A 27,642-nucleotide genomic window follows, 5' to 3' on the forward strand; every position below is an offset into this window, starting at 1 on the left:
ACTATCAGACATAGAGAAAGGCAATGGCAAGCCCCTGTCTGAACAAATATAGCACCAAAAAACAAAAACAAAAACAAAAAAACCCTGTGATAAGTTCCCCTTAGGGTTGCCATTATGTCAGGACCAATTTGAAAGTACATTACAATACATGTTATCATGGATATTCATTGCATCTAACTTCAAAATTATGGCATATTCCTCTACTGATTTTCTCAAATGTTCATTTTTGGAGTGGTGGGAGTATGTTCAGTAAGTGGTATCCATGTTAATCAGTAACTTAAAATAAATTTCTAGCAGAATCATTATACATAAATGCATGTCTTGCAGACCTGATGATTCACTCATCCTCAGGAAAAACTTCTGTCTGGAAAGGGGTCAATGGCGGAGGGGGGCATTTCCCCACTGCCCACTCTTCATAACAAGGGTGCTTCTTCTTGTCATAGTGTTTTATTCAAACTAGTGTTGTCACTACATCTTAATTTCTACTTGGACCATTCTGTGTGCCTATCTGTTCCTGAATGCAATAGGCCAGGATGATCACGGAGTTCCTTCTTTCTATATAATAATACTCGATTCCATATTATCACATCATATTGTTCCCAGGGGAAATTCTGATAGAGCAGAGGATTGCAAGGAACTGTTCTTTTGCACACTATCCAGAGTAACTGCATGAAAACACACAAAGAGAAGGAATGGGGGTAAGGGGAGAGGGCAGAAAGATTGGTCCAGCAGTTTGTAGCCCTAGAGGTGCCAGTATTACATGCAATAATTAATGTGGAAGGAAGTAATTGGTTTCACTCCTAATCTAAACAGAGTAAAGTCCTCCTACTCAAACAAATTGTCTCCCACAGCACTATAGATCAACTGGATATTCACAATGGAATGATAGCATCAGTATTGTTGCTGCTGTTGTGTGACTTCAAGTCATTTCCAACTTAGGGTGATTTGCATGTGATTTGCCCAAGGTCACCCAGTGAGTTTCAAGGCCAAGCTGGGAATCGATAGCACCTGAGATAAAACTGAAGAAGGGGAATCAGTGATAGGAGCCAGGGCATGAGCAGAATGCACAGAGAAAACCAGATGGAATTGGATGCAAAGCTGCCTTAGATCCTGTGCAAGGAGAAAAGGCAGGATACCAACCAACCAACCAACCAATCAATTAATTAATTAGAGGGCCCCCCAGGAAAGAGCCCATCTAGGATGATTCCATGAGTAGGACTGGTTTATTAATGCATAGTTATTAAAAAATAAGCCCCACCAATTTCATTGGGAAGAACTCCCAGGTTAAGTGCTTATCATATTGTGGCCCATGTTACTCAGGACTGCTGTCACAATTTCCTCAATCTGCTGCTACTTCAGTAACCTTTGTAAAAATGGAGCCGTCTTCTTCCTGAGAATTAACTGTCCTATCCAGTCAGTGATGATGTGCATCTGATGATATCAAAACAGTTGATTTGATTAGCTAGACAATAACATCACTAAACTGCTACAGATTTTGGGCAATGCTTCCTTCCACTGCATTCATTCTAAGAGGGCAAACATTTTCAGTCATTTGTGAACACACACATGCCATCAGAAAGGGGAGCACTGCTTACTACTATCACAGGTTTTTTGTATCAAAATTTCCCTCTTCAATTCAGTCCTAATGTTAAACCTTTCCCCTTTTGTCTATTTTCAACAGTGGTAGTCCACAGGTTTTGGGAGTGTTTTTTTGGGGGAAATCTAGATCACTTTGGACAACACAGTTCCACAGAAACATGATACAAACAGCAACATTCAGGTTTATCTTTTGTCTACAAAGTTCACCTGCCTTTCTGTATGCGTAGTTCCATGACTCCATGAGCCTGTTGCTGGGCATGTGGCTTGTTGTGCTCCTTATTGAATTCCACCACATAGCAACAGTAGTGCCCACTGTCCTGTAGAGTAAGATTCGCCATGGTAAGGTGGAAGGTGCCATGGTGATCTGAGGAGGTCTCCACCCCATGATAGTTTTCTTGCTGCCCCTGGGAGGCTTTACCAGCAGTGTTGTTGCCAGCAGGTAGCCCATGATGCTTCTGTAGTTCATGATGCAACTCCTTCATTGTGACATTGCGGACATGCTTTCGCTGAGAACAACTCTGGTCGGCCTTGTTGCTGAAGTACCAAACTTTGGAAAAGGCATCATGCCGGTTAGCAAGAGTCCCACTGAGCTTACAAGTCAAGGTGACCTTTTGACCTTCAGGGCAGATGTAGAGCGAATAAGGAGTGGTGATCCTGAAGGTTGTTGACTGCACTGTATAGAAAGAATACATAATGTCAGAGAAATATATTGTAAATGATGCAATTTAGTTTGAATACCAAGCAGAGTATGAAGCATGATAGTTTGCTTCTTCAATATAAAGCATGATAGTTTACTTCTGTAAAATAGAAGCAACTCATAAAAAGGTTCATGCTGTCATGTAACCTACCACTCTGGTGGCTAGAAGAGAATTTTAGCTCTGATCTGAATGGAATTCTTTGAAGTCTTTATTTTTCTGTTCTCTTAATACCTAATTTTAGCTTAAATCTTTTTTTCTTCACAATCACATCCACATACAATATTGGGGTGGGGGAGGGGAGTCATTCTGCAGTTTATAATTTGATATGCTTTTGATATTTTGAGCTGGAGTTATGTACACCATTCCATGCACCCAAGTTCCATGTTCCAAAATTCAGTGAAATGTGAATGAAGAGGAAGAAGAGAATCAGCAACTGCATACTTCATTAGTGAGAAGGGGTATTTTGGTGGAGCCACTTCCATTTGAGGAAGTTCCAAATATGCCCATCTATAAATCCACTTTATTTATGTCTTTTCTTTCATTCTTTCCCACATAAATAAGCCAAAAAAGGAACAGCAATGCTTCATAGCCTAATTTCCCTCATCTCACCCTTATGAACAGGTTGGTTCAACACTTAACAGGGATAGAAATCTTTGGCTCATATTTCTCAAGATAACAATTCTTATCTCGTATTCTTCTTCAAAATTAAGATTTTGATGAATGCATGCTATTAAGTAAACCACAGAATTTTGGTCTAAGTAGGAATGCAGCTGTGTTGCTTCATGTACAATTAAGTTCTAAAACCAGGATTGATTGGTAGTATTGTTACTACCTGCAGGCAGACTCACCAGACTACTATATGCATTTCCATGTTCATGCAGTCATATGGAAACTCAGAATTGCCCAAAGATTCATGGAAGGAGTGGGGGATCAACCTACAGCCAATCCTTTACATGGGCAGCCAAGGTGAGAGATGCAGTGGCGATATTGTTAAAGATCTAAGAGCTCTAGAGTGTCACAGTGAAACAATGAACATTGAACTCCTTTGTTAAAGCAAGTATACCCAGCTTTTTATTTAGCAGGATGTGATTTAGTTTCTCCTTTTTATAACTGCCATGGTTGTTTTTTTTAAAGTAGAGTTTCCTTTAACAACAATTTTGGGGTGTGGTGTTGTTTTTTAAATATTTATTAAAACTAGCTGCTTAACTCCTTTCTGGTTTTTTAACTATGAGAAGCCTACTAGATTTGGTGACAGAAGGTGTTCTCATTAACTGCAGCAGTAGCAGCATCCTGTTTTGCTCTGCTTCTGCCACACCTTTGCTTAAACTGAAGTTGTTGCTTTAAAAAAAAGTTTCATATACTGCCTCTCTCAAGGACTGGTAAACTATTCTGCAGATAACAATCAAAAGTACAGTTATAGCTTGCAAACACAGTTGGACCTTATTTGTCTACCACTGTCCTACAGCAGATGGTTTATACAATAAGATGAAGCGATAATTAAAACACCCAAAATAAACGCCATTTTATTCTAAAGTATCATTCTTCCTTAAGTCTTGTAGATCACTCCAGGAAGGTGGTGTGAACAGTGTCTGGCTTTTAAGGGATGAGGGTGGGAGGGTTGGGGGGAAATGATATAAAAATCAATCCCTCTCTCTACGGCCCTGAGATAGCTCTTGCTGTCCTGCCAAACCGACAGTGCCCCAAAGGGAATAGTTCCTCTGACCTAGCCAAATGCTTCCAGGCTAGTGTTCAAGGGGAATTTGGGCTGTTACTACACCTGACTAACTTGAATAATGTCTCTCCTTAACTCATATGTGGATATAAAGTACAGAACAGGAGCCTGTGACAGAGGAGTATTGTTTCCCTTTAGATACCTTTGTGCTTTCCCCCCATATTTCCTTAGCAAAGACTCCCAGCTGGGGTGATCCCAGATGGCCCTTCCTGGCATTGAAAAGGCTTTAAGCTAAGCTTTCTTGAAAAGCCACACCAGGGATGCTTGCCTGCCAAGTCTTGACAGATAAAAATAGATTACAAATTTTGCACTAGACATTCCTTCTTTTACTATGAGGATGCTTCCAAACAAGACTTTTATTGTGCAATTGCTATAGCTCATTTAAGGGGTTTTTGGGGAGGGGGTCAAGATGCTGATGTCTTCTATTCATAACTCTCTCAATGCTTCTTCCATCCTTCTTACCACAGAAAAGATGTCAGAGATAAAGCAGAATAGTTGCACAGGGTTGCCTTTTGATCAGTAGAACTAGGAGCCTTGGAAGCACACTTAGGTGCCTCTATTCCATTAACACTCACAAATGATGAGGTTTGCTTATGCAAAATTTAATATGCTTAGCTGAGATCCTGCATTAGAAGCTATGACACATAACTTTACAGTATTGGAGATAGGCTGTTGACACAATATGCAACCATGCTAGTGAATTGCAACAATGCACTACAGGGCACTGTGCAAACTCGGCACTGTGCAAACTCTCCCCTTGCCTAACAGCGGGGCTTCTGGTGCACAATGGGAAGACATGTTTTGCCTCAGGATGTGTTGTGCAATTGTTGAATCCATCTGCATAGGGGTCCCAATCCTGCAGCTACATCTCTGCTGTCCTTTGCAAAATATGAACATTATGCAATGATATAATTCAACTTTAAGCAATCATAAGTTGTTTTACAATGGTATAGCTTCCCAACAGAATGCCAGTCATCATTTTTAACATGCCACAGCACTCTCTTGGTTTTGCAGCAACAGGCTAAAATACCTATTCTTCATAAATGTTCCATTTGGAGAGCTGCTTTTAATGGGTTGTCTTCCTCCCCCCCTCTAGTGCATCACTCAAAATGCTTTGAAATGCTGACATCAAAGTAAGAAGTTGTTTTTGTTCTTCTGCAGATGACACACCATATGGCCACATGTAGCACTAAAGGTATTTTTGTAACCCCTCACTACCCCAAATCACCCTTTTCCTTTGGAGAAAAAAAAATGAAGGGTTGCCTCCCCTTGAACTCTTATGAAGCAATAGTTTATGTTTTAACACTCCCAACAATCTTGAACATGATTTTTTTCAAAACCCAAAGCATACAGTCAGCTCTCCGCATTTGCAGCTTTGACTTTTGCAGCTTTGATTATTCACAGATTTGAATATGTTCTCTCTATGAATCATTAGATCCTTCTGTGTGACTCTATGGTCAAATTCTGCCAGAAGTCATACTTGAAGACCTAGAGATTCCTAGAAAGAACACTTCTCTGGGCATTTATAGATCCTCCTGTGCAATCCTATGGTCAACATCTGGCAGATGTTGACAACGCACTTGCGCTGAAGGACCTAGAGAGCCCTAGGAAGGTCTTATCTCAAGTAAAAAAACCCAGTAATTTTTTATTTGCGTTTCCCCCTTTTATGGCGGTCCTATGCCCCTAACCTCAGCAAATGTGGAGGGACCACTTTATTTCCAATTTCCTTCCTTCCTCCCTCCCTTCCTTTTTTGGCAGTCCATTAGGCCCCTGGGGGCAGAAACTTGGCCCTCGGACCCACCACGCTTATTCATCTCCACTATGAATCAAGAGTAGAGATTCATTTCTCTGCCAGAAGGCTGAATTAAAATTTCAGAGAAGTTTTCAAAGACAATATTTTCACTGCTGGTCAGGGCCAGAGGCAAAAGGTGGGATCAAAAAGTATCAATGTATGTGTAGCTTAATGATCTTATTGTCATCAATTAAACTTTAGTAGAGGCATTTCAGCCTTTCAGAATAGAAAAGAAAGAACCTTACAAAAGTTGGGAAACAATCACCCCTGGAGACGAAGTCTGGTTTTTGTAAGCGAGCAGGTCTTTCCCTGAAATCTCAGGGAAAGGGATGCTACTGACTTGGCAACTGTAGTTAGTAGTGGCTTTCCTGTTCATGAAGGAACTAATATGACTGAGGCAATGGTATGCATTAATAATACAGGGGCTGGCTAGCCTAACAGCATGGCACATTCTTGCAGATCACAGCTATGGCTACTTTCAGACTTATAGTCCTCTGTGCACTCTGGTTTGTAAGCACTAAACTCCACTCTGTCTGCTTTGGCTCTGAAACACAAATATGGGAAGCTATCAGGAAGAAGCACCAAAGTTCAATTGTACTGAGAGGCCCCAAGAAAGGAGTAGACTTTACTTGTTTGATGAGATTTCAATGCCAGGGATAAGAGGGAGATCAGTGGCAGCTCAGGCTTACAAACCAAATGGATGTTCTTGTAATTTACAGGGTATTTCACAAGATTTTCAATCTAATATTTCAGCCGGGAGAGGTTGTCAAACATACGACTGTTTCTTACAGAAACAGTTTGTCTCTTGGAAGATTGTGTTAAAAGCCAAACTCAGATTTGAGATCCCATTTATACAATGAACTAGCATTTTGAAGACTTTATCCTGAGTTTATTCATTCCTGTCTTGCTCTCTAACTCTTAAATGAGTTTTGTGTAACCCTTTCGTGTTGTTTCTTCTGTAATGCTAAACTGCATGAGACAAGCAAGCATCCTACTTAGCAGACCAGCCAGGATCAGATTCCCTACAACAATTCAGTTCTTCAAAAGACATACCCATTCTTCCAGAGACTCAGTTTTGTTTTTTTACAGATTGTACAGCTATCCATCAGAAAGATACCATTCTTTCACATACTGTCTGGCAAACTGAGTTTCATAATGTAATAAGTACAGTGCAGAACCCCCCCCCCCCCCGCGTAAGGTAAATACCGTGTATGCTCAAGCCCCAACGGAAACAATGGGGCTTGTACATGCAGTGTGGCGCGGCATGCGTGCCATTGCCTCTTCCATTGCATAGCTTTCAGCATAAGCTGAAAGCTGCGTATAGCACACTCATGTATGATGCAGGCACACTGTACTCTATTTTTCTGCTGAATACTCTGGTTTGACATTCACAGAGCTGGCTCCAAGTTATAGTTGGTAGCTTCCATGTCAACAGGACAGTAAATCTGTTTTAGGCACTGATTTCCTTTAAAGTTTGAACTAAAATCTGGAGAAGTTTCACAAACACATCTCCCTCTGACATGGAAACCAGCTGGTTTGTGCTTTTCAGTTAAATGGACACCAACCTCTGAAAATGGACAGGATAATACTGTAGAATCACTCCCCCCTCCACCACACCAAGAAATGCTGAGCTATATAATAAACCTCTCTATATATTCTGAGCCAGTGTGCTGTAGCGGTTTGAATGATGGATTAGGACTCTGAAAACCTCACCAAACTATAGATCCCAGTTTTCTGCAGGACAGCATCATGGCAGTTAAAGTGGTGTCAAACTGCTCTTATTCAGCAGTGTAGATACACCCACACACTTTCAGCCTAAGTGGAAAGCAATGGCAAATGTCCTCTGATGAAATATTGCTCCATTAAGTCATAGTCAACTTGAAAACATATAACAACGAATATCTTCTGCATGACTCAACATGGCTTCCTGCTAAGACTTGTAATCCATCAATTTGGGAAGCTCTAACCCGTTCTTTCCAAATGCCTTCAAAGTTCAAATTTTAAAAAAGGTTCTGAATTCTAGACTCATTAAAACACATATAGTACATACATTTTACTTTTTTTATCTTTCTAGGCAGAAGAATTCTTTTTTAAAAAAAAAAACCTACAGAATGCCTGCATTCTGGTTATAAGCAAGCAGACTGCAATACTAGTAAACACCCTTCCTCTGGGATTTCCTTATTACCAGCTGTGGAAAGAGAAATAGTCCTTGTACTGAGGGTACATCTGTCCCCCTTACCACAGGGAGCTAAATCAAAGTTAGCTGTGACAGAATATATTTCTTATATATTTTTCTTATATACAGCTACTTTTGCTTTTTGCATGACTTAGAGAATACAAATTTATCCATTCAGCAGCAGAATCCTATGCTGGAGAAATGTTTTATATCAACCAAACCTAGGGATACATCCCTTCCAATTATTAGAAAAAGCTATCCAATGTGTGTTTCTGTTTCGTTGTTTCTTTCTAGTATACTAATATAGCATACTAATTATATCCTAATCGAAGAGCAGTCCAATTTCTCTCTGTTTCTGTTTTTCACCTACTAAGAAACCTGCAAGTTTCACTTAAGTATGGAGATGGTTCCAAATAACAGGTGGCCTTTATTTTTTAACATGAAGGAAACAAACGTGCAAACAGCAGCCCCCAGGAGAGCCCTAAACTTGAAACTGAAGAATTTCAGAAGGCAACCAACTATGCTGTATAGATTAAAGCAAAGCCTTTAATTGTGTATATCATGAGAATCAATAGGTCACACTAAAAGAATTGGGTGTGCTACATTTCATTATCCTGATGTGTAACCTGTACTCTGGATAAGAGATCAGTGCAAATCCAGAATATGGAGAAACAGAATTTTATCACCCCATTTCTTTAAAGACTTGGAGGGACTGCTTGTGAAAGTTAAGCAAGGAAGTGTCAAAACAGGATTGCAGTTGTAGATTGAGAAAACACACACACACAAAAAAAACAAACCATAGATTTACATAATTTAAAAGTGGGTGAAGACATAAGATAGTTAAAGATTTTCCATGCCTCAGTTATTAAAATAGGAACTGTGGTCGAGAAGTCAGATGAGGGCTAAGATTTAGAAAAGAGCCATGAAAGAATTAGACAAGATCCTACATAAGAATTGGTATTTCAATCTATTTCATTAAATTCCAAAGTTAAAATCACCCATGCCACAATATTTCTGATTTCTATGTACAGTAGCAAACCGCCAACAGTGAAGAAGGACAAATCAGTGAGTCCAGGAGTAAATTACACCTGACCTTTCACTAGAAGACAAAGTGACTAAACTGAGGCTGCCATAGTTTGGCCCTATGAGATGACATGTCTAAATGATAATGCTCAGTCAAGTTGAAGGCAGTAGATAAAAAGGAAGTCTGATGGTACATCTACAGTGTATAAATAATGCAGTTTGATATCACTTTAACTGCCATGGCTCCATGATATAGAATCCTGCGATCTGTAGTTTTGTGAGGGACCAGCACTCTTTGGCAGACAAGGATAAAGATGTTGTAAAACTACAAACCCCATGATTCCATAGGATAAAGCTACAGCACTTACAGTAGTGTCCAGTTGCATTATTTCCTCAGTGTAGATACACCCTGAGGCTGCATCTACGCTGCTGAATTAATGCCGCTTAACACCACTTTAACTGCCATGGCTTCTGCGATTTGTCGTTTTGCAAGACGTTTAGCCTTCTCTGTCACAGAGCTCTGGTGCCACAATAAGCTAGAAAACTACAAATGCCAGGATTTCATAGGACGGACCCATGAAAGCACTGTCAAACTGCATTATTTCTGCAGCGTGGCAGCAGTCTATGTCATTCCACCTGTAATGCAATGAAAGAAGCCAAGACCCTGAGTTTAAAAGATCTGAGCCAGGGTGTTAACAAAAGTTCTCTTGAAGGTCTCTCATTCATAGGATTGTCATAAGCTGAAACCAAGTTGATGGCAAATAACAACAAATAGTTCTTTTCCAAATGCTCATTCTTTTCTTCCATACTAAAAGTGAAGTCATTTGTGCAACAGATAAACAAAGGAACTCTTTCTGTAACTGGTAATGGGATATCAGTTTTTTAGAAGTTCCTTCCCTAGTGTGGTATATTTGAGTGTGGTATAAACTATAAGTCCGGAGACCAGGGTGTGATTCCCTGCTCCACCATGAAACCTGTTAGGTCACCTTGGACAACTCATATGCTCTCAGCCTCAGAGGAAGGCAATAACAAACCTTGTCTGAACAAATCTTGCCAAGAAACCCCCATGATAGGTTCACCTTAGGGTTGTCATAATTCAGAAATGACTTGTAGACACAACAACAACAACAACAACAACAGCAACAATAACAGCTCCCTATTATGACTCTACTGAGGACAGGGAATATGGTGGCAGTGAGCATGGAGTTTGGACAAGACTGCTGTCACTGTCATATATGGCTAAAACTTGACTCCCTTACAGACCACACTACAAATGGGACATAGTAATGGGCCATTCCAGAGGCATTCATCATCACTTGCCTGCTTCACCAGACTGGATGTACCATGTTTATAAGCTGTTTCTGGGCAAAAACAGTGGCTATGTATTTGGTATGCTTAGAACTTGCTTCCCATGCTTATTGGTTGCAGGTCATAATCTTTATCATCTTTGAGTACTGTGTGAAGTACTTTTACTTCTCAATCTTACTGCTGAGTAGGCGATGAGAATGAGTAATCCTGTTAAGAAAGGTGTAGTTTTAGTGCTCAGGACTTGTTGCCCATATTCAAATCCTTTCTAATTTGTGAGTAAGTAAATCCATACAAGATTTTTATATTACAGTACGTTGCTTCTCATTCTTTCTTCTGAGCGGGGTATGCAAGGGGTTAGCTATGTTAAGAGATGTAGATTTGAGATGCTTAGAACTTACTGGCCAAACTTACTCTGCCCTGATCTTCTCACTATTGGTAAACCTGCATAAAGTGGATGTTGTACTGTGCTGTGTCTCAGTGTTACTTCTGAGTAATTCAGATGCCCATGTAAAGAAGTATTTTTCAGATACTGCCAGAACTTGCTCTGCCTGCTCCAAAGCAATGCTTTTGTATGACTGTGTGGATGAGTATTATTATTATTATTATTATTATTATTACATTATGTATAAAGAGATGGGCTTGGGATGATCAAAAAACTTGCTATCCTCTAGTAATTTAGTGTGGTACTGGGAGCAGACCCAAATTCGCTAGGGAGCCCTGGTGGCACAGTGGTTAAATGCCAGTACTGTAGCCACAAGGTTGTGAGTTTGATCCCAGGCAGGCCTCCAAGGCTGACTCAGCCTTCCATCCTTTTGTAGGTCGGTTCACTGATAAGCGCAGAAGAGGTTTGCTGCCATCCTCTGAGACTGAGAGGGTGTGATTTGCCCACGCTCAACTAGTGGGTTTACATGGTTCAGCAGGGATTTGAACCCTGATCTCCATAGTCCTAGTCCAATGCTTAAACCCTGTGCCATGCTGGCTCCCAGATTTTTTTGCAATAGTTTTCACTAAGACCTCAATAGCAACTTTTAAAGATCTCACCATCATGTTCCCTTTCAGCTTTTGTTAGACAATCATGTACAAGGATTTATCCACCACTTGTGAAAAATCCCAGATATCCTTTTTTGACCAAAAGTTTTGAGCCACATAATATTTGTTAACCACATCATCCCTTTTTATGGAAAATGCTTTACCATATTAATATTCTCCAGTCTCAAAACCCTAAGAAATACTATTTATTCCCCCTTTGTATATGCAGAAGTGAATCTGGAAGAGATTTGTTTGTCCAATACCATTTCATGCATTTTTGGCCAAGCAGAAAAGCAAATTGGCTCACAGTAAAGTTCAACAGTATCCATCAGACTGTGCTAGCTAGCTGCTATTTTGAGATCCTTTTGGACAGTTATGCAGTTGGGGTGGCAAGCCTTATGGTTATTTTGGTAAAGTCTGAAAGGGAGGAGAGCTTATAAAACAGAACACATGTTGTTGCTCACTCTCGGTTAACATATCATTCACTAGCTTTTTCATTTCCAGCAGCCTCAGCAGTGATCTCTTGGCAAATCAAAACCACCACACCTACAAAAACAAACAAAAATCAAAACCATTTCCCTTCATATTCAAAAACAAGCTCTCAAGGCATCAAGCAGGAGATAGCGGCCCTGCAGCAAGGTCACCTGAGGGTAGCAAAGCACCGCACCAAGGCCTAGAAGTTGGTCAGGAGCCAGCCACGGACCTTTTGCTTTTCACACCCAGCCAATATTCACGTGGAACAACTTCCAAACCAGAGCTAAATGGTCAAAGTGACAATGATGCAGGGGTCTGTGTGGGTGTTTCTCTCTGTACATGTGTTTGTGTGTGCAGTTGGCCCTCCGCATTTGCGGCTTTGACATGGTGGGTTTGATTATTCACAGAGTTTCTCTAGGAATCACTAGGTCCTCCAGGGCAACTCTGCCAGAGGTTGGCCATAGAGTCACACTGGCGACTCTACTAGAAGATGGCCATACAGTCATACTGGCTGAAGTTGACTATAGAGTCACACTGGCGACTCTGCCAAAGTTGGCCATAGAGTCATACTGGCAGAAGTTGACTATAGAGTCATACTAGCAACTCTGCCATAGAGTCACACTGGCAACTCTGCTGGAAACTGGCCATAGAGTCATACTGTCCGAAGTTGACTACAGAGTCATATTAGCAACTCTGCCAAAGTTGGCCATAGAGTCATACTGGCAGAAGTTATAATAATAAATAATTTATTTGTATCCCACCCAACCAACAAGAAATCCAGGCAGCTAACAACAGTGTTAGTACAATAAAAATACAATAAAAAACAAACTAATCCCTTCCCAGCCCCCCAGCCATATAAAGCAGACAATGACAATAAGCAATATCAATACAGTGGCAATCAATAGGAAAACATAAGAACGTTACAAGTCAAACAAGATTCATAGAAAATCCAGCACAAATCCACATCAAAACAATATTAAGCAAATTAAATATAAGCATAACATAATAGAAAAAAACATACGTCATTTAATTGTAAGTTGGCCATAGTCACACTAGCAGAAGTTGACCATAGAGTCACACTGGCGACTCTGCCAGAAGTTGGCAATAGAGTCGCACTGGAGATCTAGAGATTCCAAGAGAAAACACTTCTCTAGTCCTTTGTAGGTCCTCCAGCACATTTCTATGGTCAACTTCTGCTGAATGTTGACTATATAATTGCACTGGAGAGACTCCTGGGGCTGTTCTCGCTGTTAAAATCGTGGCGTTGTTTTTATTTGTGGTCTTTCCACTTTCACAGGGGTTCTGTGCCCCAACCCCAATGAATGTGGAGGGCGGGCCCACAGTACATTTGTGAACACTGACCCATAGAATGTATGGTGCTTCACATCAAACAAACACACACACACAAAATCCAGGCACTTTAGGAATGACAGCCAAAGCAGGTGATGGGATGCACCTGCTGGGACTCAAGTAAACCCCTTCTGTCTGTCATCCATTTGCCTTGTTGCCAGTGAGGGAAAGAGAAGGAAAAGTTAGAGGGGAGGAGGAGAGGAAGAAGAAGAAAGGAGGAGGAAGAGGAGGAAAAAAGAATTAGAAGAGGAGAGGGGGAGAATTAGAAGATGAAGAAAAAGAAGAAGAGGCAAATGGAAGAAGAGAGGAGGAGGAAGAAGAAGAAGTAAGAAAGGAGGAGGAGGAGGAAGAGAATTAGAGGAGGCGATGAAGAAGACGAAGAAAGAAGAAGAAGAAGAAGAAAATTAGAATTAAAAGTAGAGGAAAGGGAGAAGAAGATAAGAAGGAAGAGAAGAAAGAGAAGGAGAAGAAAAAGATTAGAATTAGAAGAGGAGGAGATGAAGAAGAAGAAGAAAAAGGAAGGAGAAGAGGAGGAGGAAGACGAAGAGGAGAGGAAGATGAATAGAGGAAGAAGAGGAGGAGATGATGAAGAAGAAGAAAAAAGGAAGAAGGAAGGAGAAGAGGAGGAGGAAGACGAAGAGGAGAGGAAGACGAAGAGAGGAAGAAGCGAGGGGGAGGGGGAGGAGCTGAGGAAGAAGGAAGGAGAAGAAAATTAGAATTAGAAGAAGAGGAGGAGAGGATGAAGAGAGGAAAAAGGAAGGAGAAGAAGAAGAAGAATTAGAGGAAGAGGAGGAAAATGAGAAGGAGAGGAGGAGGAGAGGAGGAGGAGGGAGAGTCCCCGTGTACCTTGGTGGGGGCTGAGTCCGAGGGTGAGTTGCAGCAGCAGCAGCCACCACTTCCCGGTGCCTTCCATGCCTTCCTTCCCTGAGGAGGAGTGAAGGGACTTCTCTCTCTCTCTCTCTCTCTCTGGGGGTGATCCCAGCGGGCGGAGCGAAGGAAGAAAGAGCAGCCCCAGGATGTCAGCTGCAAAGAGGAGGAGGAGGAGGAGGAGGAGGGTGTCATACACACAGAGAGAGAGACACTTACACACCCTTGAGAAGTTGCAGGAAGGAGTGGGGCTTTACCTGCTGAGCAAGAATGCAAAATCTGTGTTGTATTGGGGCAACCCAAGGCCAGCAAAAGAGGGCTCTCTCCCCCCCCCCCCCAGGAAGCTTCCTTTTCCCAGGCTTCTTCTTTTAGGTGACAAGTGGTCATCATCATCATCATCCTTTTTTTCTCTCCCTCAGGATCCAGGCGGCTGACAATAAAATCCATCCAGTGCAACAGTAGCCCCACATATCCCCTCCCTCTCCTCAAACCTCAGTTAAACACTCTTGCCCCCCCCCCCCCAGCATTTTCCATCTGGAGCAGTTGCCACACTTGGCCTAAACAGAAAAGCCAACACTGTGCCATCCCATTTATCTTGTGGGATAAATGGTTGCCTCTTGTGGTGGCTGTGTGTGCCTTCAGGTCTTTCCCAATTTATGGCAACCCTATCATGGATTTTTCTTGGCATGTTTCTTCGGGGGGAGGGGTGCCCTTGCCATTCTCTGAGGCTGAGAAAGTGTGACTGGCCCAAGTCTGTGCTGGGTGTGTTGTGTGTTGTAGTTTCCAACTTACAACGACCCTAAGGCGAGCCTGTCATGGGGTTTTCTTGGCAAGGTTTGTTCAGAAGAAGTTTGCCATGGCCTTCCCCTGAGGCTGAGAGAGTGTGACTTGCCCAAGCTCACCCAATGGGTTGCATGGCCGAGCTGGGAGTCAAGCCCTGGCCTACAGAGTCATACTCCGACACCCAAAGCACTCCACCACACTGGCTCCCAGGGGGGTTCCATCACCAAACTTGGATTTGAACCCTGGACTCCAGAATCATCATGCAAAGCTCAAACCACTAGACCACATGGCATCCCGCTGCATCTACACTGCAGAGTTAATCCAGTTTGACACTGCTTTAATTGCCATGGCTCAAGGCTATGGAATTCTGGGGTTTTTAGGAGAACCAGTGCTGTGTAGTGCTTTGAGTGTTGGACTACTATGACACTAGAGACCAGGGTTCGAGTCCCTGCCTGGCCATGTAAACCCACTGGGTAGCCTTGTGCAACTCACACTTTCTCAACTTCAGAGGATGGTAATGGCAAGCCCCCTCTGAAGAAACTTGCCAAGACAATTCCATGACAGAGTTGCTTTAGGGCAGTGATGGCGAACCTATGGCACGCGTGCCAGAGGTGGCACTCAGAGCTATCTCTGTGGGCTCAAGTGCCGTTGCACCAGCACTAGAAAGCCAGAGGGACATGGCACTTTGCAATAAATAAGTGGGTCTTGGGTTGCAGCTTGGGCACTCGGCCACTAAAAGGTTCACCATCACTGCTTTAGGGTTACAATAAGTTGGAAATGACTTGAAGGTGCACAACAAATGAGTTATTTAGCCTTCTCTGTCAGACAGCTCTGGTGCCACAACAAACTACATATCCCAGGACTCCAAATGACAGAGCCATGAAGGCTAAAGTGATGTGAGCATGCATTATTTCTGCAGTGTGGCAGCAGCCAGTAAACCACAGGATTCTCAGCCTTGTTTCACAGCACAAGTTGCAGCAAACCAAAAATTAAAAAATAATTCCCAAATACGTGTGTGTGTGTTTTAAATAATCCGAGATCAGTTGTGTTTTGAATCAAAATGTTTCTAAACTCTAAGTTGTAGAGGTTTTTCTTCTTTCTAATTTGAGTGTTTTCTGGTGATGGGCAGGATAATAAAAATGGTTAGGATATTGATGAGTATAAATGGATTTCAGTTCTTCCTTGACTTTCTCTTTTAAAAAATTTTTTTTACACAATCTGAGTGTTAGGATTGTATGAACCAGTTGAATGGGTGAATGGACAGTTAGTTATTATGGGCCCGAATAAACAGGCCAAAATAAAGCTGCTTCAGGTCACTTTGGAGGTATGCTGTTTAGAAGCTGCGCCAAAGCTGCACTTGTCCTTAGGACTGCAGCATGGCTTTGGCGTGGCTTCCAGCATCTTAGGACACATGCATCGTTTCAATAGCATACCTCCAAAGTGACCCGAAGCAGCTTTATTTTGGCCTGTCTCTTCAGGCCCTATATTTTCTTATGGTGGAATGAAATATGGAGATAGCTATCTTTTGCTTGCCCAGCATTTGAGAGCCAACACACATTCAGCTTTTGTGAGCACAGTCTGCCTTAGCTGCTAACTTACCAAAGTAGCAGTCGCTGGAAAATATAGGCTGTACAGTACAGTCCAAAGTTTGTTGTGATGGGGACAGTGATGTGACACATCCCAGTGAACCACATTTTCTGGATACTTCTCCTTTTGCTTCCAGCTGTGCACAAATGTGATGTGTGCATGTTTGCATATGTTGATGGGGAAATAAACTTGCAATGGGAGAGAAACAGTTGTGGCAATCAGCTTCAGTTGCAATGGGTTTATGTAATACGTATTTGACTTTGCTACTCTCTTAGCCAAGTTTTAACAGTGCCTTTTGATTCCAAATGGGCAATATTAAAGTAACCAGATAAAACTGTGTATCCTGAGAAGATGCAGGTTAGAATGCAGGAGATCAAAGACCAAAAAACAAAATGCACAGGAAAAAGATGTACAATCAGAAAAGCTCGTAAGAAGCACTCAGCAAGCTGCCTCTAGCATGTCCATGAAGAATATTAACTACAGGATATTGCACAACAATTTCCCTGTGTATTTATGTTGTTTTGTGGTTTCTAGAGATTTTGTCTGAAAGATGTTGCAGGAAGAGCAGGTAGCCTAATCAGTATCTTAAACTTCTTGAAAATATAGTTGGGCAACCAGAAGGCACACCGCTTGTAGCTTGGTGTTCAAAGTGCTCTCATAAATATGTGCAGTTTGATAAATCTAGTCAAATCTTCATATGCTGAATCTATCTTCTCATTTGTTGGAACAGACTGTTCTGTTGGAACAAGTTTCCAGGGCCTAACTTGAAAAAGTGCTTCAGTGGCACCACCAGGTTTGATGACACCTGGTGTTAGAATTTGGCAAGGGGGATGGCGGCAGCAGATGCCTGCCCCCCACTATTCCCTCCCTTGTGGTTTCATTGCCAGCCCAGCTCCTTCTCCAGGGAGGAAGCTGGGTCAGCAATAAAGCCTTGTGGGACGTGCTTGACCTTCCACTGCCATCTTTAATAATAATAATAATAATAATAATAATAACCTTTATTTATAAAGCGCTGTAAATTTACACAGCGCTGTACATACAATCTTTTTAATTGGACAGTTCCCTGCCCTCGGGCTTACAATCTAACAAGACACGACACAAAAGGAGAAGGGAGTGGTGGAGGGGAAGGGAATGAGGGCCAGCAGTTCTTCTCTACCTCCGAGGCCTGGATCAGGGGAGATGGACTGGAGGGAGGGCTTGGCTTCTTAATGGATGGTTAATCTTCATCCAGGGAGGCCTGTTTTGAGCTAGCCTGCCTCTCTAGTAGGATAATACATATTATACAATATATTATAATAATAATATAGTTTATTTATAGCTCCCGCCTCTCTCACGGATCGAGGCGGGATTACAACCTTAAAAGACACTTAGTACAATTTACAGTCAATACAACAATAAAATACTAACACTGAATTTACCAAGAATTCCTTCCCCGGGAGGGGGCCAGGCAGCAAATCCACAAAAAATCCACTTGTCTCTCCACCTTCCTGTGGGGTGTCACCTGGAATTGCCCACACCCCCAACACCCATGCAGTTATTTTTTCATGGTCCTGAAATTATGCCAGGTTGTCCACTAAGGCCTCATTCCCACTACCTTTTAAATCAGATTGCAAATCGGTTTGAACAGTTCAAACGGCCCTGGTTCTCACTTAATCTGAATCACTGAAGCGATTCCAAGAGGGGGGTCATGCTCCAGACCCATTTAACTGGCGTCTTTTTGACCCTGATTTTTTCCGCTTCTTTTTTGATAAATCGATTCCATGCAAGTGTGAACCACAAGCAGATCAGAATCAATCAAATTTGCCCTTCGACTGGCTGGAACCGAATCGTTTTGAATCGATTCATTCGTAAATGCGAACCACAAGTGGGTTATTTTAATGTCAGAAAATGACAGAAAATGTAGCGGGAACCACGCTACAATGTCAAATCAATCCATCAATTTGGATCGCACAACGATTTATCCGTATGGGAATGAGGCCTTTGTGTCCTGAATTTGATCAGAACAACAGCATTGGGAAAGGAGTGTTTACTATTTTCTCTGATCTGCTTCCTCCAAGATTCTTTTAACCCCAAAAGGAGATAGCTATACATGTATTTTCCCCCTGTATCCCCACCACCACCTCAAATATGCATCAGTGTTATGGCAAATTATTTATTAGTGACAGTTGCCTTGTGTTCTGCTCAAAATGCTTTGCTAGCCATAAGTCCCTCTTTTTTCAACTCCTATTTTAGAAACAGACACTCTTTCTGTTACAATTTATCAATATGGTCAGCCCTCTGTATCCATGGATTCTTTATCCATTGATTCAAGCATCCACAAATTGAAAATATTCAAAAATATATATAAATTCCAAAAAGCAAACCTTGATTTTGCCATTTTATATAAGGAACACCATTTTTCTACCTCATTCTATATAATGGGACTTGAGCATCCACAGATTTTGGTATCCATGGGAGGTCCTGGAACCAAATCCAAGCTGATACCAAGGGTCCACTGTATATACCTAGGTCACTGCATATTGTCTATGCTTGTGTCTAACCATTTTAGCTTACCTTTAGCTTCCAATTCAGAAACACTTATCTATTCAATTAAATTTCAAAGCCATTCTTCTAGAATATCTTGGATATGGGCAGTGGCATTCCTAGGGTTGGTGTCACCGGTGCGGTAACTGATACGGTCCTAGCCTCATTGTCCTCCTCCCATTTCACACCATAAACAAAAAGTCATGCTTTTTGCACTGATGTTACTCATCAATCATACCCATATGCTACTGAATGAAATGCTAATCGTTGTGACATAAACAACTAGCAAAATTACAATTATACCTTCAAATTACAATGTCTTATGTATTTACATATACCTAGCAAATATTTGGTTAAAATGTGATGTTTTTAAAGAAACCATTATTTCAGAACCACAAAGTTCCAAACATACCTTTCCTTTTCTGTCATTCTAATTTACATAGAAAATGAGCTAATAGCTACTGTGTTTGATTTTGTTGTGAAATCAGCTGACCTTTACGTATAGCTTGCTGAAAACATTTTACATGGTTTTGCTGAACAAGAGGTAAAAAATATTTTTGTGCCTTGGTGGTTTATTCACATGCTGAGATATGTTGTTTTTGCAGACCTGGTCTATTGTTCTCCCCTATTGTAAGGATAATTTTTTAGTGTCCCTTCACTATACTAATATATTATAATACCTTCGCTCTTACTTGGTAATATTCAAGACAGGAGAGATTGTTGCTGATGAGAAGAATGATCAGTTACTTGGTTGTAAGTGTCGTCATGTTAGAGGTTTAGTCCACAACTGAAATTGCTTTCTAATGTCACCCATCCCATTATAGTATGGCTTCTACAACAATTTCAATAATTGCCACACTGATGAGGATAGGAGAAAATGAGACTTGTTGAACCTCCAATATGTTTGTTGCTACTTGTTTTAGGTTGTGAAGGACATTCAGCCTATACTTCAAAATGCTACAATTTCATTTCTCTTTATTTCCTACAGTGTGCAATTGTTTCGAAAAGCAAAGTAGGGAATAATGGGAGAGGGGAAATGATTTGTTACCTTTCCATTACTTTCTCTTACTTTGTTGAGAGGAATTCAGGATTGATAAACAAGTGGCATTAAATCTGAAAACTTGCTGTCTAAATGTCTCTTACAATGGTCTTTTGGGGGGAAAGTTTTGAAAATAGCTGGTGACATCCCTTTAACTCTCCTCCAAAGTAATTAGTTACAGCTAACATGCAGCTCATTGGCTAAGATCCCATAGAGCACAGCACTGCAAAATAATAGTTATTCATACTGAACCATAGTACATTTCTCCATTTCACATGCTCTAGACTTACCATTTAGTCACCTCACCCCTGTTCTCCATTGGTCATTCTATGGCTGGTGGAGAGTGGGAGGGATTGGAGAAGTGTCTGGCTGCAGAACCATAGCCAGATGCTTCTCTGATTCCCCCCTGTGGTCTCCACCAGTCAAGGGAAGGCTAATTGGAGAAGGGCTACAGTGGCTAAATGGTAAGTCATGAGAAGGAAGTATTCTCTTGGAAGGATATCAACCACTGCAACAAGCAAATAGAGGTGTAAAATGGACGTACATCTTTGCATGCCACTAATAGGCTGCCAGCCATTACTTGTCAAATCTGGAAGTTGCCCACCCTTGTTTTGCAGACTAACACAGTGGTTCCCCAAATCCACAAAACAGTGATATCTCTCATCAGTTAACCAAAATGCACAAAATACATGGTGCACCCTTTTGAAGCTCCACTGAGTTCTTCATCATGTTAAGGTGTTAAGAATCATACAGGAGAAAATATATATATAAAATGACAGTGTTAGTCAATGTTAGCCTTCTTTGGCCCTGCAGGTGCTTTGGGCTTCCAACTCCAAGAAGTCCCAGACTAACTTGGCCAACATTCAGGAATTCTGGGAACTGAAGTGAAAAACATGTGGAAGACTAAAGTCTGGGAATCACTGGACAAACACATATGAGGAGCTTAAAGTTTTATTGGCAATTTAACCAATGTGCTTATGTGTGTAGATTGAAATACATGGTTCATATCTCTTATTTCTGCTCTCTGCCCACCACTGCATGATTCCTCACAGGCTACAACCACAGTGTATGTAACTGTCCTGGATGAAAATGACAACGCTCCAGTATTCCGGCAGCAGCAGTATGAAGTCACATTGGATGAGGGCCCAGGCACACTCAATGCCATCCTTATCACCATCAATGCGATGGATCTTGATGAAGGTCCAAATGGCACAGTTACTTACACCATCACAGAGGGGAACATCATGGGCACCTTTTACATAAACAATACTACGGTTAGTACATGACCAGGTCACTGTTTCACTCTGCTTCACTGTGCTGTGATGCCCCACAATCCAAGAGTCATTGCTGGCCTCATTGCTGAAAACAAAACATTTTTGATCTTTCATTTTAGGGACAAATCCGCACCATGAAGGAGTTGGACTACGAAATCAGCCATGGGCGTTATACACTGCTAGTCACAGCCACAGACCAGTGTCCAGTTCCTTCACGACGGCTCACATCCACCACAACGGTATGTATCTCTTCTGGGAAACTGAATCTATAGATAAGCTTCTGTTAGCAAGCAAAAACAGTTTTATTCAGGAAGGTTTTTAATGTATAATCATGAGATGGCTTTTTTTATGTAAGGTGTTGTTCTATGGAATGGCTATCATGGTTTTATTGTGGTTTTATTGTTTGTAATTTTATATTGTTTTTATTTGATGTTTTAATTGTTTTATTGTAATAAGTTTTTAAAGTGTTTTTATTTGTGAGCTGCCTTGGGTCCCTTTCTGGGAGAAAGATGGCATAAAAATTAAATAAACAAATAAATAAATAAATAAATAAATAAGCAAGCAAGCAAGCAAGTCCCATTCTTCTGGGAAACAGTATCAACTCTTCTAATAAACTCATTCCAAAAGGGTCTTGCTAAGTGTCTCCTGCTTTTCTGATTTGTGAAGTGAGTATAGAAAAGTTCTTACTGTCTCAATAAATATATTCTATCATAGTTTACAATTTCCCCTCCATTGTACAATCCATTCCAAATAGCTACTCGATTCATTCCAAATAGCTACCCTATCTGCAGTTCTCATGTATGGGACAGTTTCCTGTGGAATGGCATGCTGCTTTCTGACTTGTGCACAAGATGTACAGCGGGACCATTCTATATGTGGGCTTTGGATCTGTGGGTTTAATTCTCCACAGACTGGAAATCCAGATATCTGTTTAAAAAAAAAAAAACCTGAGATCTAGTCAGAGGCAGTGGCATGTTCTGGTTACCAGAGATGCATTTCTCTGCCTCCCCTGCCTCTGGGGCGTCCTTAAACCCATGATACCTTGATTTGACCAGGAAAGAAAATCACTGTAGTGTGGTAAGCTGTGCGTCCAATTCTGTATATTGAATGAGAACCTTGGAATATAGATTCAAAAGGCACAATTATTCAGTTGGTTTTTTTACACACACACACCCTTTCCCCAAATGAATCTCTTGGGGCCACAAGGCAGATTCTTCCATTATGCTGTTGGAACTGGCTTGTTAATGGCAAATGTCCAAAAAGGCAGGAGAAAAGTTCACAGTGACATCCTAAAAGTGACTTCTAATGAACTTTGTATGTCATTGCTCCACCTCAGGACAACTTCTGCCAATGGAAAGTCATTTAAATGGCCCTGCAAGAGGCAAATGTACAGAGTACAACAAGCAGCCATTGTATTGGAGGTGTAGAATGAACATTTGCTTTCTTACCAGTTGTGGTGCATATTGCTGGCTTCTAAAACCCCATATAACTTCCTCCCTTTGGTCTGTTATCACAGAAGTGTGATAGTGATAGACTGAAAGTACAAGCTCAGGCTTAAAATGGACCTGTTACAGGCTAGCTTAAATAAGTCATGAGGGCAGCTTCAGAGTTACCAAGGAAAATTTTCTACAACAGAATACATTCTACCTTTATTTTCAAGCATCTCCTCTCTCAAAACCTAAGGACTAGAAACTTCCTTTTTAGGGTTTGTAACTATGATGGATCTTCTTGTGGTTAATTCCTAAACACAAAAAGGTTTTGAAATATATGTCTGTCAGAAGACCACATCCTCTGACTTGGTAGGCCCACTTTTTCTAATTACAGTATCCATGCAAGTTTTGGGGTCAATTTTTTGACGAGAATTTCTAGACTTATTATACATGAGAATATACAGTATCCATGCATAGGGATGGCAATAGTTATTCAGTTGTGAGAGAAAGGAAATCAAATACACTTTCAACACAAGCTCAGAACTCAGGAAGATGGAGTAAAAGTTAATTTTGTCTGTATAAAGTTAGACCATACCAAACTTCCCTCCAAATTTGGTAAAACTCCATTGTGTTATTTATATGTGATGCAGTAACAGATAATTGTCCAGGTGTGCAAACAAGAATCAAGGAACACAAGAGACACTGCAGACTGGGTCAGCCAGAAAAATCAGCAGTAGCAAAACATGATACAAACCATCCCGGGCATAAAATACTGTTTGAAAACACTGAAATTCCGGACCATGCCAACCACTACCATGTTAGGATGCACAGGGAAGCCACTGAAATCCACAAACACCTAGACAATTTCAACAGGAAAGAGGAAACCCTTAAAGTAAACAAGGTTTGACTACCAGTCCTGAAAAATAGCAAGAGGAAAACTCAACAAATGCAAATGAGAAATTTCCCAGGGTCAGGGGTTTCCCAGCAGACAATGAGCACTAATCAAGCAGACACTAATCTTCTTTTGCAGACCCTCCCACCCTGAGGCCTGCCATTAGCAACAGAACAATTCACATGCAAATCACTCCTGCCTTTCCAGGTCACACAATATATATATCCAACTCCTTTCCAAGCAAGCATTCTCTGAAGATGCCAGCCACAGATGCTGGCAAATTGTCAAGAAGTAACTCTTCTAGAACATGGCCACATAGCCCGAAAAACCCCCAAAAGTACAGATGCTGGCCATGAAAGCCTTTGACTTCACAATGGAGACAGTGACTCTTCAAGGAAGATTTCAGTCATTCCACAGACAGACAATGTATTATTATTATTATTATTATTATTATTAACCTTTATTTATGAAGCGCTGTAAATTTACACAGCGCTGTACATGCAATTTTTTTAGTTAGACGGTTCCCTGCCCTCAGGCTTACAATCTAAAAAGACATGACACAGAAGGAGAAGGGAGTGGTGACGGGAAAGGGTAAGAGGTCCAGCAGTTCCTCTCAACCTCCGAGGCCTGGACCAAGGCAGATGGACAGGAGGGAGGGCTTGGCTTCAAAATGGAAGGTTAATCATTATCCAGGGAAAATACATACTCACAAGTAGGATAATACATATACAGTACATAGCAATACAGGAAATGGATCAATAAACAGTCAACAACAGAACATCAGATAGTAAGCGACAATTATGCGATGTCTGGGAAGGCTTCTCTGAACAGGATGGTTTTCAACTCTGTTTTGAAGCTGGTTAAAGAAGTGATGACTCTTGCTTGTGGAGGAAGAAGGTTCCAGGAGTGAGGGGCAGCAAGTGAAAAGGGGCGAATCCGGGATGGGGCAGAGGAAATCCTGGGCTGAGACAGGAACCCTTGACTACCAGAACGGAGGGCCCGAGTGGGAAGGTGAGGAGAAAGAAGGTCTGATAAGTAAGGAGGGGCCAGTCCATGGAGGGCTTTGAATGTCGACAGCAGGAGCTTATACTGAATGCGGAAAGGGAGAGGGAGCCAGTGAAGGGATGCCAACACAGGAGAGATGTGGTCAGAGCGGTGGGTGGAAGTGATAATGCATGCAGCTGAATGCTGGGCAGAGATTAAAGGACGGAGGTGAGAAAGAGGAAGTCCAGCCAGGAGGACATTACAGTAATCAAGTCGTGAGATCACTAGGGCATGGACCAGGATCTTGGCAGTAGAGGCGGAGAGATAAGGTCGGATTTTGGCAATATTGTACAAAAAGAATCTACAAGCCTTGGCTGTGGTCTGGATCTGAGGGATACACGACAGAGAAGAGTCAAAGATAAAGCCAAGACTGCGGGCTTGCTGGACTGGTTGAATGGAAATGTTGTCCACAGAGACAGAAAAGGAGTGTTGAAGGTTGGGCTTAGGAGGAAAGACAAGAAGCTCCGTCTTGGACATGTTGAGCTTCAAACGCCGATGGCGCATCCACTGTGAGACAGCTGTAAGGCAAGACGAGACTTGCTGTTCAAGCCTTGGAGAAAGGTCAGGGGCAGAAAGATACAGCTGGGTGTCATCGGCATACAGATGGTAGGAAAAGCCAAAAGAGCTGATGAGTTTTCCTAAGGACAGTGTGTAGAGAGAAAACAGAAGGGGACCCAGAACAGAGCCCTGGGGAACTCCAACAGATAAGGGAACAGGAGAAGAAGTCAGACCCCCTGCAACTACTGTAAAAGATCTGCCAGACAAGTAAGATCTAAACCAGTCGAGAACAGAGTCTGAGAACCCAAGGTCAGAGAGTATGTCAATTAGGAGACAGTGATCAACAGTGTCGAAGGCTGCAGACAAATCGAGAAGAATGAGAACAGAGTAAAGGCCATTAGCCTTGGCCTGTAAAAGGTCATTCGAGATCTTTGTGAGAGCTGTCTCTGTGGAATGCCTTGGGCGGAAACCAGACTGATAGGGATCAAGGATGGAGTTGGTTTCGAGAAACTTGAGACAGCGCGAATAAACAACCCGTTCCAAAACCTTAGAAAGAAAGGGGAGAAGAGAAATCGGACGATAGCTAGACAAAGAGGAGGGGTCAAGAGAAGGTTTTTTCAGAATTGGGGAAATGAGAGCATGTTTGAAGTCCGAAGGGAAGGAGCCTGTAGAGAGAGAGAGATTGAAGATATGGAGAAGCGAGGGCAGAAAGGAGGGAGCTATAGAGATTAGAAGACGAGTAGGAATAGGATCAAGAGGACAGGTAGCAGGTTTGGAAGAGTTCAGAAGTGTAGAGAGTTCATCCAAGGAGGCAGGAGGAAAGACAGAAAATTTGTTAGGCGAAGGCGATAGAAGATTAGATTTGTTAGGCGAAGGCGATAGAAGATTAAGAGCAGAAGAAGAATCAGGAGGGACTATCTCAGAGCGAATAGTGGTAATCTTAGAGATGAAATAGTTAGCAAAGTCATTAGGAGAGAAAGATGAAGAGACAGGAGGAGAGGGAGGTTTAAGCAAAGAGTTGAAGGTGGAGAACAAACGCTGCGGGCACCTCTCATTGGCAGAGATCAATGATTTGTAATAATTCTGTTTAGCCATAGATAGGGCGCGTGAGAAGGACGAAAGAACAAATTTGAAATGGATAAAATCAGCCCACTCTTTGGACTTTCTCCAAAGACGTTCGGCCGCTCTAGAGCAGGACCGGAGAAACTTAATGTTGGGGGTAAGCCAGGGCTGAGGTCTAGTCTTGAAGGAAGAAGTGCGAACAGAGACAGGGGCAAGATGGTCAAGAGTCGAGGAAAGAGTGGAGTTAAATAAAGACATTGCTGAATCAGCAGAATCCCCGAGATTTAGGGAAGAGAGAGATGAATCCAGGGTCAGACCAAGATGGTTAGAGTCAACAGATTGAAGATGTACTGCATATCCAATGGCCTAGTAATATGCAATGGCCTAGTAACTGTCTACTTGAATGCCATTAAGATATAGGGAGAATTATCTGGGCCCCTTTCTGATTCACATGAGAAATTGGTCTGTGTTGAACAAACTTACCTTCTTTTTGAATGTAATTATCCTAACCATTGTGATAAGGAAATGTTTTATTGTGATTGTATTATAGTACTTACAATTTTTTTCATTTTATTATTTGTAATTTTTGAAATGGTCAGTAGACTAATACAATAAACTGGAATTGACCTGAATTGAATTGCAAAAGTAGTCTGAGATCTCATTCTCTTAAAAGCATTTACAGTTCTTCTGTTCATTTTTTTATTGTGTGCATTCATCCTAGGTGTTAGTGAACTTGAATGATATCAATGACAATCAGCCAACATTTCCACGTTCTTATGAAGGACCCTTTGACATCACAGAAGGACAGCCTGGTCCAAGAGTGTGGACTTTTCTGGCCCATGATGGGGATTCAGGGCCCAGTGGACAAGTGGAGTACAGCATTATTGCAGGAGACCCCCTTGGTAAGTGGTAAAAGAAGGAGAACAAAAACAAAGTTTGTTTTTCTAGTTCCTCATCCTTCTAGAAAATGCATTGGTCACGAGAAGAAACAGTCATTTAAGTAAGTAGTTTGTTCCTTCCTTGTCCTCTTACTTCTCAAATGAATAACAATTTTAATAAGTCTCATTTTCCTTGTTTTGTCAAACAATTTCTCTGTATCTGAACTGCAAGTGAAAGCTAACACAATTGAACCAAACAGTGATCTTTTTTCAGTTCTCCATTCTTAGATCTCCAAATTTTTGTTAATTGTTGTCAAGTCAGCTTTGACTTATGGCAGCCCTAATAATGAGAGATCTCGAAGACACCTTGCTATTGACAGTCCTGTTATGCCTGGGCCATGGCTTCCTTGATTGAGGCTACCCTCTTGTAATGCAGTCTTCCCCTTTTCCTACCGCCTCCCACTTTGCCAAGTTTTATCATCTTCTCTAATTAGCCATGTCATCTCATGATAATGTCCAAAGAACTATAGCTTCAGTTTAGGTATTTTCTCTTCTAGGCAGAGTTATTTGATATGCTCTAGAAT

General features: G+C 41.6%; 2 protein-coding genes across 3 annotated transcripts in view; one reads left to right on the plus strand and one right to left on the minus strand.

The window, feature by feature from the left end:
- LOC149318777 (V-type immunoglobulin domain-containing suppressor of T-cell activation-like) overlaps positions 1 to 14,143 on the minus strand; it is a 29,305-nt gene extending 15,162 nt beyond the window's left edge. For both annotated transcript variants that reach the window (XM_089510441.1, XM_089510442.1), the window contains exons 1-2: positions 14,028 to 14,143; positions 1,811 to 2,272 (exon numbers count right to left, since the gene is read on the minus strand). In XM_089510441.1, coding sequence (XP_089366567.1) covers positions 1,811 to 2,272; positions 14,028 to 14,094 — 529 coding nt within the window. In that variant the 5' untranslated portion in view covers positions 14,095 to 14,143. The remainder of the gene's footprint in view (positions 1 to 1,810; positions 2,273 to 14,027) is intronic.
- LOC149318775 (cadherin-23-like) overlaps positions 1 to 27,642 on the plus strand; it is a 582,387-nt gene that overhangs the window by 498,217 nt on the left and 56,528 nt on the right. The window contains exons 38-40 of the mRNA XM_089510444.1: positions 21,033 to 21,254; positions 21,374 to 21,493; positions 26,902 to 27,082. Of these exons, the coding sequence (XP_089366570.1) occupies positions 21,033 to 21,254; positions 21,374 to 21,493; positions 26,902 to 27,082 (523 nt within the window). The remainder of the gene's footprint in view (positions 1 to 21,032; positions 21,255 to 21,373; positions 21,494 to 26,901; positions 27,083 to 27,642) is intronic.

The sequence above is a fragment of the Sceloporus occidentalis genome, unplaced genomic scaffold, assembly GCF_023333645.1.
Source record: "Sceloporus occidentalis isolate IW3139 unplaced genomic scaffold, rSceOcc1.0.p SCAF_2, whole genome shotgun sequence".
Lineage (NCBI taxonomy): Eukaryota > Metazoa > Chordata > Lepidosauria > Squamata > Phrynosomatidae > Sceloporus > Sceloporus occidentalis.